Source organism: Cimex lectularius, unplaced genomic scaffold (assembly GCF_000648675.2).
Source record: "Cimex lectularius strain Harlan isolate CLEC.00 unplaced genomic scaffold, Clec_2.1 scaffold143, whole genome shotgun sequence".
NCBI classification, from domain to species: Eukaryota; Metazoa; Arthropoda; class Insecta; order Hemiptera; family Cimicidae; genus Cimex; species Cimex lectularius.
The window spans coordinates 100,216-116,614 of record NW_019392714.1 but is presented as its reverse complement, the minus strand read 5'-3'; the positions used below and the strand labels follow the sequence as shown (position 1 = coordinate 116,614).

General features: G+C 31.0%; 1 protein-coding gene across 7 annotated transcripts; it reads right to left on the bottom strand.

The window, feature by feature from the left end:
* Window positions 1–1,468: 1,468 nt before the first annotated feature.
* On the bottom strand, window positions 1,469–10,460 carry LOC106672820 (piwi-like protein Siwi). Of its 7 annotated transcripts, none has more exons than XM_014404546.2 (19): window positions 10,183–10,460; window positions 7,890–7,952; window positions 6,868–7,048; window positions 6,699–6,810; window positions 6,532–6,627; window positions 6,262–6,473; window positions 5,991–6,188; window positions 5,751–5,918; window positions 5,518–5,670; window positions 5,193–5,338; window positions 4,994–5,102; window positions 4,638–4,933; window positions 3,500–3,654; window positions 3,314–3,441; window positions 3,073–3,244; window positions 2,870–2,991; window positions 2,634–2,779; window positions 2,423–2,570; window positions 1,469–2,328 (listed from the first exon to the last, which is right to left on the bottom strand). In XM_014404546.2, exons 3-19 carry the CDS (start codon window positions 7,039–7,041, stop codon window positions 2,212–2,214), a joined length of 2,652 nt encoding a protein of 883 aa, XP_014260032.1. In that variant the 5' UTR covers window positions 7,042–7,048; window positions 7,890–7,952; window positions 10,183–10,460; the 3' UTR covers window positions 1,469–2,211. The 7 variants fall into 7 exon arrangements, with proteins under 7 accessions (XP_014260032.1, XP_014260037.1, XP_014260035.1 ...); XM_014404551.2 differs by having other exon boundaries at window positions 10,289–10,460; XM_014404549.2 differs by lacking the exon at window positions 10,183–10,460 and adding an exon at window positions 9,375–9,469.
* Between the last annotated feature and the right edge of the window lie 5,939 nt (window positions 10,461–16,399).

Here is a 16,399-nt window from a genome sequence, read left to right as displayed (position 1 = left end):
AATCAAATAATTTAACTTTTGATAATATAATTTTGACAAACTGTAATTTTGCATGAAAAGTAAATTTATCCACAAATTAAGGGTTATTTTAAATATTTGGATCTGTAGTGGTGTTCTCCCCATCTCAGAAACAGAAATTACATTAAAGCTAACTGGTATGGTTTTACTAGGCATCAATATGGCCTTTGATTGTGTTTGGCATAATGGCTTACATACAAATTAATCCTTAATAACATTCCTATGTATATAATAAACATAGCTAGTTCTTATTTAATGGACCAATACTATGGGTTGCCATTTCTGAATAAATCAAGGTGGAGTTCCTCAAGGTTCAGAGCCAAGACAACATTATTCCTTGTTTACTTGTAACATATGCCACAGTTCCAGCATTTCCAATTGCCCTATTCGCAGAAGACACTGCCCTGTTTTCATCCTCAAAAAAGGCAACCCTGCACTATCACTAAAAGACTGAACAATGATTTACGAATATTGGAAAAGTAATTTAAGCAATGAAAAATAAGAATTAATCTTAAAAAACAGTCGCTATCCTTTTCACTAAGATACGACCTACACTCAGAGACGGCATGGTGATAAATGGCAATGGGATACCTTGGTCCCCCTCTGATAAATACTATTACTCTATGGCTAGACGGTAAACTAAATTTTACGACACTTTAACTGGCTTAATAGCAAAAAGCTGTCAAATTTGTATTTCCACTACTCTATAGGGAGTTGGGTTTGATTCTGAATAATAAGTTGCTTGTATACAAAATGATGGTAATTCCTGTGCTGCCTGGCAGTCAGCGGGCGAAAGTATAAATAGTAGTTGATTAGTAGGCCTGGTTTCTGTGGTTGAATCTCTTCTACAGCTGCATTGAACATCCCAAAACAATTCCTCCTGTGGACAAGTGTAGCACCACAGTTTGTTAGATGAGTAGGCGTTTACTCTACTTCTTTGTAAAATCTGCACTTCCATGTTGGGTTATGCCAGTCTTCTTCAGATGTCCATTTAGTTTGTACTGTGCTATTAAGAATCATGTTACAATTCAGTTTTTTTTGCTTCCTTTAATGCAGTCTGTTGTTTCTTTACTCCCATATTTAGTTAAGAGATTCTTGGATCGGTTGTGTCCAATTAGTAAATTCCAAAAGTTCTCTCATTTTCTTTTTATCCTTCTGTCTGAGGTGCTCATTGATAGTATGGATTCTTATTACACTGGGAAGGTTAAGCAGAAGGAATATTGTAAACAACCAAACTTCATAATGTTGACATAGTGTATTTATAAACATACTATAAAAAAATGATAATTTTCTTGTAACAGAATAATGTAAAACACAAATTACACTGTATCTATAGTTTGATCTTTTTGACTTCACTAAGAATTACAGTTATGAGAATTTCTTAAAAATTAATATATTTCAATTGTTATCATTCGGTGATAGATTGGTTGATTGTGTGAATCTCTTCTTGTTTCTCTTTCAATCTTATAACTTTATATACATATACTATATAGAGAAAATTAAGTAATTTATTGTAACATTAATTAAATTGTTAAAGTAATCATATAAAAGTTAATTAACTATTCTATTTGATTTAACACACAACAAATCAAGAGAGTAATTTTTCCTTTCTCTCTTTTCAATTTAAAAAATATATATTTTTTTAAATTTTTATAGTAATAAAAATATACATATTCTTCACTTAAGTATTTCAGAATATGGAATTATGAACGAATGTATAAAATAGTAAATACTAAATTTGGTGAAAATTATTTTACATTTTTTAGAATATTATATATTTAGTACATGTACTATATATAATATAGTACATATACTAATAACACTAATAACCTGGGAAAAATAATTTAACCCAGGATAATCAAGAATCAAAAATTGGAAAAGGACATTTTAATCACTACTGGTTTGTAAAAGTGAACCTAGAAATAAACGTTTTTCCAATATTTATGTTATATAGAGTTAAAAAACGAAGCAAAACATTGCATAAAAATGTATAAAACATAATATCGTTAAAGTGAACATATTAATGCTTAAAACAATGAAGAAATTTCTATATTTTTAATTTAAAAAAAAACTTCTTCCATTAAAAAATATATAAAAAATTAAAGCAAGTATAAAATGTGTAAAAGTATAAAATATGTGTATATATATAGATGTGCTATATAAATACAATTTTTTTTTTTTTGTAGTTTCATGTTATAAGAAGTACAAGAGATCAGAGAGGCCCAAGTTTGGTTGTTTATGGATATGCTGGGCGATCAAAAATGCAAGTTTGTGTGCATACTGGCACTGTGCTGGCACTCGAACAGTCCCCTAGAACAAGTGAATTAATTAATTAATTTAAAAAAAGTTTTCCATTTCAAAATTTGTTTTATAAGAGATTGTACATAAATAAATTGAAACATACACTCCAGTTAAAGTACAAATGAGTCATTTTGTATGCTAGGCGTTGCATAATATCTGGCGTCAATCCAGTAGTATCAGAAATCACATTGTATGACGTAGGGGCGACAGTTCCCTGTTTAACAGACTGAGATACTAGATAGAAATCGTACCTGTAATACACATAAACATTAATAAATTGTCATTTAAGTTCTAATAAGGCAGTATTAACATACTTATCTGGGCACGTGACTACATCGTCGACTACTGTTCCTGGGGGAGGGTTATCTCTGTTAAAAAATATTTTTGTATTCACACGTTTTGAAATAATTATCACTGCAAGTGGAAGGGGTGTTGATTCATATAATTTCTGCACTTTTGCCTAAAAACATTATAAATAAATGAATAAAATAGTCGGTACTATGCACTGTAACTAACGCTTAATTGAAATTTAATTTTTTCATTTAAATACCTTTATCAGTTCAACTTCATGTGTGAAAACATACGGTATGTTCCCATCTCCCACACCATCTCTGTACAGTATTATTTTAGAAGGTAAAGCGTTGTTTATTTTTCTAAATTGTACAATGGCTTCTAAAAATATCACAGTTGATTTTAATATGATATAACCTAATTAATATTTAGTTATAAATAAAATATAAAAGACTTTCTTACTGCAAATTTGTATGGAAAGGTCGTTAGAAAGCTCTTCGCCCGTGGAATGAGGTGTTACTGCTGAATAATACCTGGTGTAATTTCCATTCAACGACGCAACCATTGCACCGTATGCTCGCCCTTTAATAGTTGTATCATGGCAAACATCAAATCCTATTATCATTGCAGGTATCTGTGAAATAATACATTTTTGAGATCGTAAGTGTTTTGATCACATTATCTATCGATTCTTCAAAAATACCTTAAAAGGAACAACAATTGACCAAGGTCCTCCACCAATTTTACAGTTCATTTGAATAGCAATTTTAGTTGCAATAGACATTACTCCTTTGGAGGACAGATTTTTTGATAAAACTACTTGACTAGGCACTGAAATACATTTTGTTAATAGTGATTCAAACAAAATCGAACAGTACATGACACTTACTTGCTCTATCTACACAACACTTCTTTTTAATTGCCGAGTATCTATCAGATCTGTTGTTTGGTACAATGCACATTATAAGGCTTGGAGATGATTGATTAATAATTTTTTCAATTGCTTGCACGTATGTCTGTGACCGGTCATCAGGAATTTCTTCACTGAAATTATATTAAATGTCATTAATTTTTAATCACATATTTTTTTTTTTTTTTTTTAAAGTGTGGAACTTGGGGTTTATTTGTTATTTATTTATTTTTTAAAATGAGGGTTCACATAGGTTATATCAACCCTCGGGGTGCCGGTGTTTTTGAAAAAAATGCCCATTTGTAAGTTCGTCGAGTTTGAATGCTGGGGCCACTGTATTAAAAAAAAAAAAAAAAAAAAAAAAAAAAAAAAAAAAAAAAAAAAAAAAAAAAAAAAAAAAAAAAAAAAAAAAAAAAAAAAAAAAAAAAAANTTTTTTTTTTTTTTTTTTTGGTAAGTCCTATTTAACCAAAGTAATGATTTAATTTGTTACAAATTTAATGTAAAAATTATAAATCAATTAGAATTTTTGGCTATTGATTTTTTACTATTTAAAGTTGATTGAACATTAAGTTGTTTATAGCATAGTTTATAAACCTTTGTACATATAAGGTATTGGTTGAGATAAAAAAGTCAGTGTCACAAGCGGGATAAGAACCCACGACCCTCGGCTAAATACGCCGCTGCTCTACCACTTGAGCTATCGTGACACTGACTTTTTTTATCTCAACCAATACCTTATATAAAGATTAATTAATTGAAAAACGTTATTCAGTCAATTGGACCACGAACTTTAATGAATTTAATAATTTATAAACTTTAAAACTTTATTGTCATTATCTAGTTGTATATTTTTAAATTTAATCATAAAATATAATTGAAGTTTACATATTGAGTTTAAAAAATGAGTATAATTGATTCATTAAAAAATAAAGTTACATAATAAACAATATCAAATTTTTTCTATGTTAAATGGGAGTTTTTACCTTTATTACCTTTTTTTTAACGTTCCATGGCTTTTACTACATGAAACTCTGGTCTTTAGTTATTATATACTTCAGTAAATGATGCCGATGTTTATCAATTTATCCTTAATCATGCTATATTAAATGAACTTACTAGGCTATTGGTTCTGCGATGGTGTATCGAATACCGTTGGCGGCATTGATTAGTGTCCTAATAAAGGATTGTGTATCTCGAGAAATTTTACGAGGGTATATGATGCCCCATCGGTCAAACGTTGCTTTCTGGAGCATTCCGTTCCCTCGGATTGCACGAGACCAGTCAGCTGCATTATCACTCTTTACAGAGATTTCGTTACCAAGCACAACCGATTCATTTTCTAGCACACGTCCAGTAAATTCAACCATCTTATTTGAAAATTTAAGATGCCACGTTTCGAGTTCATTTCGTGCCTTAAATGATTAAAAATCAGTACAATTTTTGAACTTTTAAAAATAAACAAATCTTCTTACTGCTTGACTTGTGGTGAGTCTTGATAGAAAGCTTTGGTACTTATCAACCCTTTGGGCTGGTCTGATACGTGTATGGTCAGCTAAAGTTTTCATCAGGTTAAAATTAGTTCTGAAATAAAATTTTCATTGAAACACAGTAATAAAAAAACTTATTAAGTTAAAAATCTATGTAAGAAACAAAACAAAAAGAGGAAAGTACCGCATAGAATCTGTTAGTCCAGTTAAATTACATAATTCTGGCACTAGAAGGATATTGTCAGTACGCCCACCTCTTATATCACGGGCTTTGGGTCGAGAAACAAGCAAAGGCTGCTGATCAGGATATTGTATGTGAAGGTTGTACCTCTAAAAGTAATCAATACAAAATCATAAGTAACGTACTAGTATATTCAGATGTTTGGTGGTCAGCTACTCTTTGACTCTGAAACTGATGAGTCGTGTCCACACTAATCTTTGCTGTCACCGATACCACACTAATTATTATTAATTTAGAATAATAGTAGTAATTGCTTTATCTAACTTACATCTCTGTAGTATGATACAAAAGAGACATCTTGGTTTTGTTTCTTAAATGTACTGTTCGGAGTCATTGACCATTCTATATCGTCAACTCTGTAAGTTTTATTGTTGTAAAGTGTAATAACAGTTGTACCTAAAATGCTCTGGCGAAAATTTTCCTGGTGATAAAAAGTCAATTATTGATTAGAGATATAACATAATAACATAGATATTTTGAGCTCAGAACAAACAGAATTACCTCTACTCTATCATATTTTTGCTTACATTCTTTCAGTAAGTCAAAAGCAGTCTCATGTCTCATAATTTTATGGGATATATCCACATTCAACAAAACACTTTGTTCGTGCTGTCTGATTGAGGTCAGAATCCCTGGCCAGATTTCAAACTTGTGTTCTTGTATACTCACCTAGATGGGAGATTTTTGTATTACATATTTTAAAACAATGTTATATGTAGCAAAATATTTTTACTATTCTACCTTTGCAGCGGCATCATAATAGTCCCTTCCGACTAACTGAAGATCAAGAGATGCTAGGCACTTTCTTAAAACAATATTAAAAAATTGAATGTAGTGCGGATCACCTGCTGAAATGTTTATAGTAGACTTTATTATAATTTGGACTTGCGTATCTTCTTTATCCTCTTTTCCTTTCTTCATCGAGAATAACTCCAGTGGCTAAAAGAGGCACAAAATAAATTTAAAAACATCATTTGATTATGTAACAATTCCTGTAACTACTCAAACCTACATCAGGGTTGAGTTTCTTAACAGTGTACAATACAGTCCCATCAAACATATATGCTCCTAACAATTCTGAATGGGCACGTAAGAGACCTTTTCGAATTGATGTACGGTCTTCATCGGGCTTCATGTCAACCCTGTATTGATATAAAGACCAGTTAGGAGCTGTTTGAAGTTCGAAAAAATTCGCTTGCAATGGTACTCTTCTTCCAGCCGATCCTAAATTAAATTTTTTGTTATAGAAAGAATAATCTGGGTTATTCAACATCTCATATACCTAGTTTTGATACAATCGTCTGCGGGCGAGTTCTAATAAATTCTTCAAACGGCCTTTGGCGCATAGTACCACGTGAAGGTTCTCCACCACCTCTAGCTTCAAAATAGATTCAAATTAACATTTCTTACACATTTTATCATAATTAACTTAATATCAATAAATAATACCTTCTGTCAGTGATAATTCACTCATAGGTTGCTGTACGCTAGAAGGGCCTTGAGATCCTACAGCAGTTGGGGCCGTGTGAGTCACAGCTCGACCTCGATACATAGGACGGTGCTTAAAGCATAAAATTTAATTATTCAATATGTAAGTATAAAATGCAGTCAAAAATACCTGTTCACTGCTAGGAACGGGCGCTGGTCCTCCAGGCTGTCTTGGCTGTTTATAAACCATATGTTCAGGAGGAAATTGTCCAGGCAATCTTACACGTTTTTCAGGAGGATTAGATTTTCCTCTTCCAAATCCACGACCCCGTTGGGCTCGCCCTCTTCCTCCTTCTTCTGACATCTTCTATCTGTACATATAAAAAAATGATATTGTATAACTTTTATAAATGTGTATCTGGTTTAACATTATGATAACTTTTCTAGCTCTCTGGAGATGAGTAGTGAAACTGAAATTTCCTATCATAAACTGTCATGTCTTGTACAACAGAAAACAATGGACTTACAATTATTAAATGAAGTAAATAATCTGCAAGTTTGATAACATCAGAAAGAAAGAATTTTTTCTTGAAATGTGTGGTGATCAGTTAGTCGAAGATTATTCGGAAATCGTGAGAAACAGTCTGGTGTGATGTAGGTTTCAGAAAAACATTTTTTTTATTGTGCTATGTTTCGATCTTTATTGAGATCATCTTCAGGGGTCAAAGTGTTTGTTTTCTGTGTGTGTCATTCTTGCAGTGGCGCTCTCAATACGACACGCAAGAATGGCACAATTACATAGAAAACAAACACTTTGAGCCCTGAAGATGATCTCAATAAAGATCGAAATGTTGGCACGATAAAGAAAATGTTTTTCTAAAACCTACGTCACACCAGACAGCATCTCACGATCTTCGAATAATATGATAAGGAGGATGAATGCTCCAAAACTGATGGAGAAGGAACAGATGTTAGAAAGTTCGAATTAGGGAAGGATGAGGAAAGAATGACTGTTAAGCCTTTAAGCTCAATATATTCCCAAACTTCTCCCTCAAACCCTGAACCTAAAGAGAATGCAGGGGGGCAGGGAGTAACAGACGAAGAAACATTATTTTCACTTCTTTAGACTAATAAAATGATACATCGCTCGTCATACTAATAAAGAAACAGAAAACCCAAAGCTCATGTACAGTGAACAGCTCTATTCATTACCTATATTGTTGTCAGCCCCAGATGGAACTGTGACGTTCATCAATCAAGTCAACAAAATGTTGTCTAAAAAGAATATAAAAGTTTTATTCATGTAAGATATTATTAATAAATGTTACTATACAATAAAAATAATTATTGTGAATTTATGTCTACCAAAAACCTCATCAAAAAGAGGTAGGGTCATGCACATTTCTTCTCAAATCACTGTACCGTTTGATACATTGTTGATAGATAGATGCCATATTTTTTTTAATAATGTTTTTGGCCTAGGACCTTAACTTTTTTTTACAATACTTAAAGTATTTTTTATTATAATTTATAACTTTTTTATCACTTCACTCTTATTTTATGTGTTGTTTTAACAAAAAAAGGTTAAGTTAACGAGCAAAGATTTGTGACAATTACTGATGAAAAATAACAACTGAATTTTTTTTTAAACATACATTTATTTAGTAACTGGTGGTTTAATAATTTGTTGGATGTGAGAGAGACAGTCAAGACAGGGAAAAAACCTTTTTAATTTTTTTTTTTTTGCCAACGTTTCTTCCTTTATTCAGGTCAACTTCAAGGCATAAAGTGTGGTGCTATTCTTGTGGTGTTATATTGGTGTTGTGTGATCTGTTGTACAATATTGTTACTGTTGTCATGAAATTGTACAAGTTTCACACAACACTAATATGACACCACAAGAATAGCAACACACTTAATGCCTAGAAGATTAAGGTCGAAAGCAAAAAAATGAAAAAAGGTGTTTTTCTAAACGACCTCATTCTTGACCGCTCTTCACGACTTCAATAAATTATACATTGTTTTAGTATAATTTCTTTTACAATGTATTAGAAAATTAATGCAAAATGAACCACATATTTAAATTAATACCACTGAATTTTCATTTCCTTTGTTTCATACAATGCATCTTCCCACTAATTTTATGCAGGAAACGAGATTTGGTGGAATATGTACCTAGCAATGCGAGAACTTTTTATTGAGATATGGTACAATTTCAGAATTGCTGTATTTTTACCACATTTTCTCCAAAACGTTTTAAGCTATATACAATATAGATACTTTTAATATTTGTGGTCGATTTTATAGTGTTTTTCAATAGGAAACGTACCTAAAAATACACTGTTATATAAAAAAACGAGTAGAAAAATTTGATGATACGGCATTCCTTCTTGGCAGAGGCAGCAGACGCGTGCTACCTTTTTGTTTCAACTTAAACCAACATTGACTATTATTTCCATGAAATAATACATTATTGGCAGATAATTAAAAGATCTATTCAAACTTTAGCGATGGTTTAACATTTAATCGGTATAAATGGATGGGCTGAATTTAAAAACGCTGAACCAGCGGCACTGGGTAATAAACGGATTTTGAAAGTTTTGTTAGTACATGTCCAAACGATTGATTTCAAGAGGGAAATACGTTTTTTATCGAGCAATATTAATTATTTAAAATGTTTAAAAGACATAGCAATACCAGACGAATTCCGTTTTTCCACCACAAATAATGCGAGGTTAAAAGGCGAGATGTTTATAAACGTGTCGCTTTCAACGGCGCTGCTATCGTCGTACTACCCCGATTCAAAATGCTGATGCAAAAAATTCTATTATTTTGTTTATACAGTTAAATACAAACAAGGCCGTCGATGGACCCAACGGTTTACGCGTTGACACGGCGCTCATCATTGTAAGGTCCCGGGTTCGAATCCAGGGCCCTGCATTCGAAACCGACATACTTACAAATGTTTTTTTTTTCAAAAACACCGGCACCCTGAGGGTGTATATGACCACACTGTTGCGAACCCTCGTAAAAAAAGAGAAAAAAAACTGCGTAAATATTTGATTTTTTGGCAATTAGCTGCCGCCGACACGCGAATTTTAAGGCTGAAAAGTAGACATCATCTGACCTCGCTGTTTATATAAATTTAAGTAAAATAAAAAAGATAAAAGAAATAAAAATAAATAAATAAAAAAGAAATTTTTTTTGGAGGGCAGCTACTTAGTTGAAACCTTCTCATATGTTTCATGTCAATTAATGCTTCTATTCATTACTTGTATATGCTGACTAATGTCCAATAAAGTTATCTATATTTAAAAAAATAATAATGAATAAACGTCTATTAGCCTTGAATACAGTGATGTATTTAAAATAAAAATATTATACACTAGTTTAGAAAGGGTTGATTTATTTTAAAATAAGATCAGTAGGTTTTATCAATTTGAACATTTGTATAACTGAAAAAAGGAAAAAGAAAAGAAAAAAAATAATGGCGTGAACAACTTACGTTTGAAATCGGATTCGTTTATTTTAATCCGGAAAGTTCTCCGGATTTTCCCGGCCCAAAGAAATGAAATGAAAAAAAAAAAAAACTTACAACTTAACTTACTTACTTAAAACTTTACAAATTCAAAGAGAACTTATAAAATAAGAGATTGAAGACGTGACGGTTGCATGGGCATGAAGCACACGTGCATGTCGTTCGTGGGAAGAAGAAATTTTTAAAGAAGCGAGACGATAGGTTAAAACTGATGATCGGGATGAATGACGTCTGTTTTGGTGGACGATTTTCCTGTGGTAATACATGAAAAGCGGATTGAAATAAAAATATTTATGTTTTCAACACTTGGTGTTAGCCGTGAAAGGATTGAATCTGGGATTATAGACATGACCATAAATCAAACAATGATTAATCCCAACATATTCAACAACATAGTACATAAGTCACAAACATTAAAAAATCCATAAATTGGTTCTTCGAAATAAATAAAATAATAATAATAGAACCAAACGTTAGTTCAATAAACAACAATCCTCAGCCTAAATTTTTGTTAAATATTTTAAACCTCACTCAAAACCAATGGGCATGCATGAATTTGTGCCTCATATATTGTCTACATCAAAATAGTGATATAACCGATAGTTTTATAATTTTTTTTTCTACAATTTATTTAATATTTATTTTAATATTATTACATGACTATACAAGTAGACAGTTTACGCTATATGTAAAATTCAATCTGCACCCTTCAGGAGTTATTATATCTCATGTTCTTTATTCAAAAACATGAGAAACTCTTAATTTAATTTTGTCGTATGGGTTGTTTTCCACAAATTTCTCTGGACAGAGAATTGCAGCCCATAGCCTAGTCTGTTGGTATAATTGCATGTGTAGGTGTTTAATCTACACATACTGCGTTCTGTGTTGCCAACGATTTTTAGGTTTTACACATCCACTGAAATCTTCAATGCCTCTTGCCAAGAAATCTGTTAAAATTCTTTCTATCTGCTTCCTCTTATGAATCATGATTTTTTTGTGTTCTAAGAAGATTCTTTGACTTCCATTGCTTACATCTCATTCAATTATATACTACAAATTTCTCCGGTTGGACTCCACTGAAGTCTAGTAGCAGTGATTTTTTTCTTTAAAAAGGTATATGCAGGTTCAACTCAATTCTTGAGTATCCTGATACACAATTGGATATCTGATGTGAGATTCTCATCTTTACTATCTATTATCTACTCTAAGAAGAAAGAGAGAGTTCTTGAGCAGCCTTTTGACTTGCATTTCTCACTACTCCTTAACATGATAACAATGGGCAATCAATCTTCTCCAACCCTGGCGTAAGTATGTTACCACATTCTTAGAAAACTACAAGAGGATAAGCAATGATGTAAAAATCACCTGTTATGTAGATAGATATATGCACCACCACTAATGGTCAGGAACAAACAAGTAAAACAGGGGATAGTAAAGACAATGAGAAGAGTAAAGAGAATGTAATAAAGTACCTCGGTGTAATTGTAAATATACTTAAGACATATCAAAGTTGGCTCCTGCACTTCTATGGAACCCAATGTTTTGACGTTATTATCTCCTTCATGTAATCACAACAATTTTGAGTAGTAAACTGTCTGAAAATAAATGCAAATTGTAATTAGGAAAATTGTATCTAATGGTAGAAAGCATAATTATATGTTGTTTTTAGTTGTTACTCAGTTCATCAACCAGATATATGTCATTGGAAGACAAATGCTCCAAAAAAATCATTGTCCTCAAATGATTTACAATTTTAAAAATCTTTGAACCTTCAACATCATCTGCAAAACTATTATTTATCACTCTTTGTGATTCATTTGTTATAATGTTTTTAAGCAGACTATCAATCATTTTAACAAAACATTATATCTGACACTGCACCAACCTTTCATGTTGATTTCTTTCAATTATTTTATCTTTTTATGTAAGGTTTTGGTTGAAATAAAAATGTTAGCATCACGAGCGTGATTTGAACCCATGACCTTCGGCTAAATATGCCGCTGTTCTAACGACTTGAGCATGGTCGACATCAATCCATTTGGACACCAACTCCCCATGTCAACCTACAACCTTTCGAATTTTCCCTATTTTTGTCATTTTTCATATTGATCTTTATCAGTGACATTTTGGTTTTTTATACATATTGTATTATACATACAATATTATATTTTGTTTGTTTAAAATTAATAGGACAAATTTTAAACAAACAAATCTAAAATAATTTTTATAAATAATATTTATAAATAAATAATATAAATAAATATTTAATAATAAATTTTTATAAATAATTTTTATAAAAATAAATAATTTTTTTTTAAGTTTGATAATTCTGCCTAAGCTATAATGAAGTAGAAAGGGATATAACAAGTCTAATAATTTAAATTTACCTTGATGTCATTATAGTCTAAAAAATAAATTAAAATGTGCAATAATTATGCTTTTTGGCGTGTTTGTTCATATTACCTGCTATGTAAGTAGGTAGGTGTAGTAAGTAAATATAGTAAGGGCTGTCACTGATTTATCCCTATTTTTTATTTGGCTGATAATATTGCCAATAATGTCAGTAAAATAATTAGGAGGTCATAATTACTCAAGATATTCCTTTACTTATAGTGTATGTATTCTTGCATCGTACTCATTTGTTGAAATTTACCCTTATTGACGAATAATTAAATATAATGCATGGTTATTTACCTCAGCTTGTTCAGGTGTAGAAACATAGTACATAAGTCACAAACATTAAAAAATCAATATATCGGCTCAAAAAAAGAAGAAAAAAAGAACAGTAATAATTAATGAATTAATGGGAAGAGTGAGGTTGTTTTAGCCTGCACAATTTGGATATGTTGGTTTTAATTTTTTAATTTAGATGTCCTCTTCTGAATCTAGACAGTTTAATACAGCTTCGGTATCTAGTTATGGTGGCTGTATAGATAGAAAATTTGGATTCGTGAAGATAAGTCGTAACAAATGGAAGAAGAACAAGGTTTGCTTTTTCAACGAGCAGTTGAAATGTTTTGTTTTCCCATTGGAGTCAACAGTGGGAGTAAGTATTATACTCAATAGTAAATTTCAAAGTGGAGTTTGAAGTAATGTCTGTCAAATATTTGCATTCACTTGAAGATACACTGGTTGGCTTTGTCAAAACAGAAAATGGTTTCACCATCCATTCATGTTCTTGCAGCATTGTATCTCGAGAAGTTGGATAATAGTGCTCAGAGGACATCTCCAAACTTCGAAGGTGTTCACATCTTTCATCAATCAATGTGCCGTTCGCAAGCTCAAGTTTGTTTTCTTTTAAAAATCATTTAACACAGAAAAACACTCCATCTCTTTTTTCTCAACAGATTCAACCCAAAAGTGGATTTTTCGTTTAAAGGTGTGGACTTTGTCATTAGAATCGAAAGTTGTGATACTCTTCTCTTGCAAAAAAAGACTCATCTCTTTTATTTTCATGATTTTTTTTTGATAAATATAACAATATACACTGCCGTTTCTCTTAATTGAAAAGGTTGGCCAATTTGACATTGAGGTTCATTAACAAGATAAGACTTTATAATGCAATTCTGTCATCGTGAGACCTCACATCTGTATGGAGAAACTGGGGATGATGAAGGCTTCCCATATCGTCACATGGCATTGTGAAAAGTCTTGACTTCAATGGCCGCATTTTAATAAATTAATAATTTGAACCGATTCATCCAAAACTTACTTAAAAGAGGCTCGCATTTATTTCATAACTAAAGCATGTCTGTGGAGAACACAATGACAGCTGCTGCAAATAAAAAATCCTTGCTTTCAGTGCTCATTCCTATTAGTTTTTTAATTGTATTTATTCATTCTACATATATTTGTTTTAATTAATAAAAAATAATTTTTGTATTTTTTAATTTTTCTCAAATTTTGCTGTGGACACCCCCTTAGTAGGGTCAGTGGACCACAGTTTGGGAAGCCCCGACTTATATTAACAACATAATTGGGCTCTAAGAGTTAAATCCACTTAATGGTTGACATTTTGTTTACTCTCATTGTTCCAAAAGTTACTATTATGTAGGTTTTCTTTGTGCTTAATTATAGTGTCAAAAATTTAACAGTTTGGTACGATTTCTCACTGAGGTTAGCAGGAGGCTGAAAATGTGGTTTAAACGAAGATTGGAAAAAAAGTTTATTATGTTCTGGGACATATTCTTCCTTAAGAGTAGCTGCATACATTTTACAATATTTATAATATATAGTTATAAAAGGTTTTTCATTGATAGCTATGTAAATCATTACATCAGCAGATGAAAATTAAATTCAAATAAAAATTATACTAGGTACTCATACAAAAAATAAAAGTAAAATAATGAAGTATGAAATTCCAATTTACTATTAATACTAAATAATAGAGAAAAAAACAACTACTATATATTAGAAATTTTGACAGACGGACTCTAGTCCATTGTTATTATTAATGCTTATTTCCTTTTTTTTGTATTGAATTTCTTTATAGTTAAATAAAACATTATTAATATTTAGAAATTTCAAAAAATGAACTCTTTCTAGGAAAATAAAAGAAAATAAAAATTTATTTTTATTCCATTATTTATTTTATTCCTCCGATGAAGACAACCAACATTTATTTATTTTGTTTATTTTTGTTTATGAAATACAATAAATAATAGTATTAAAAATAAATTACCAAAACAACCTATTGACAAAAAAATGACAATTATCAATTTACGGTAATATTTTTTAGAAACTAAGAATCTTCAATATTAGTGAATGCAGTAAACACGTAAACTGAAAGTAAAACAAAATTAATTAATTATTATTTAGTGAATTAACAGAAAAAAAAGTAGTGACTATTTTTAAAGCCATTTCAGGCCAGGATTGAGTTTAGGCATTTCCTGGTATGCATAGTCTTTGCTTTATAACAGTTCCTATTGTCTGTTGGGCCTTTTTATACACATATATCATGATCGACCAAATAAATGACAAACTTTGAACAAATATAAAAGGAAACCTACTAAATAAAAATAATTTGAAATGATAAAACTTTAAAATTTTAAGGATGTTCTTGGTTACTCAATTATGTATGGTGATTAGTGACTGTTAGTCGATAATTATTCAGAAATTGTGAGATGCGGTCAGGTGTAATGTAGGTTTCAGAAAAACATTTTCTTTATCGTGCCAACGTTTCGATCTTTATTGAGATCTTCTTCAGGGCCTGGGATTTACAAACATTGTTTAAATTTAAATTAGTTTGTAAATCCCAGGCCCTAAAGAAATGTTGGCATGGTAAAGAAAATGTTTTTCTGAAACCTACATCACACCAGAACGCGTCTCACAATTTCTGAATAGTTATTCAATTAAACGAGTCCTGATTTATTCTCATTGTCCACAAATTAAAATAATACATAGTTAAATGGTGAGATTTCTCAGTGTAATCTGCAGGGTGATAAACCTGTAATTTGGTTGTTACTGCTCATTTTGGTCTACCTATCCTTGCTCAGGTGGTCTGCCAGAATAGGCGTTTTGGCATCTTTAATGACGTGTCAGGGTATAAGCAGTGAGAGGCAAGGCACCACCACTAAAGATGAACTGAATCTCTATAGTCCATTGTACTGTAATTATGAACAATTATACGAAATTAGCAATAAAGAGCTTATTTCAGCTTAATTATTAATTTTTGTCGATATATTTAAATTTTTGGTATAGGAAAGGGAACTCCTAGAATATAATTAGGCAATAAAAGTTTTAAGTGTTCTTTTATTGATTATATCTATATTATTTTATAATGAATCGTACTTTCTATGAGATAGTTAAGTATTAAATAGCTTATTTCTGCTTAATTGTTGACTTTGTCTGGTATATCTTTATTTGTGGTACAGTCCATCTTACTATCCATGATGCAATTAGATAATTAAAATATTACTTATTTTTTCCTCTTTTTTTTCTTGACAAGACCAAACATCTGGATTATAAATATCCAACAAACAGAGAATGAAAAAAAGCGTCAACCATAATTTGACTTTAGAAGTTATTACTAGCTCTTATAAGTTATTATTAATGTATTACATGACTTATTATTAAGCCAATTATTTCTCTTTATTATTAAAAAGACTACTCAAGTCTCCATTCTGTTTGACTCCTTAGCTTATTTATTCCACAGAAAACTAGAAAGCTCATTATTAAATCCCTA

Excerpts from the sequence above, each read along its gene's own strand:
- LOC106672820 (XM_014404546.2), bottom strand. The coding sequence starts at position 7,041 with ATGTCAGAAGAAGGAGGAAGAGGGCGAGCCCAACGGGGTCGTGGATTT. Across the intron at positions 6,628-6,698 it reads TGAATTATCACTGACAGAAG|CTAGAGGTGGTGGAGAACCT; the intron begins GTATTATTTATT and ends TCTATTTTGAAG. Across the intron at positions 6,474-6,531 it reads GACGATTGTATCAAAACTAG|GATCGGCTGGAAGAAGAGTA; the intron begins GTATATGAGATG and ends AATTTAATTTAG.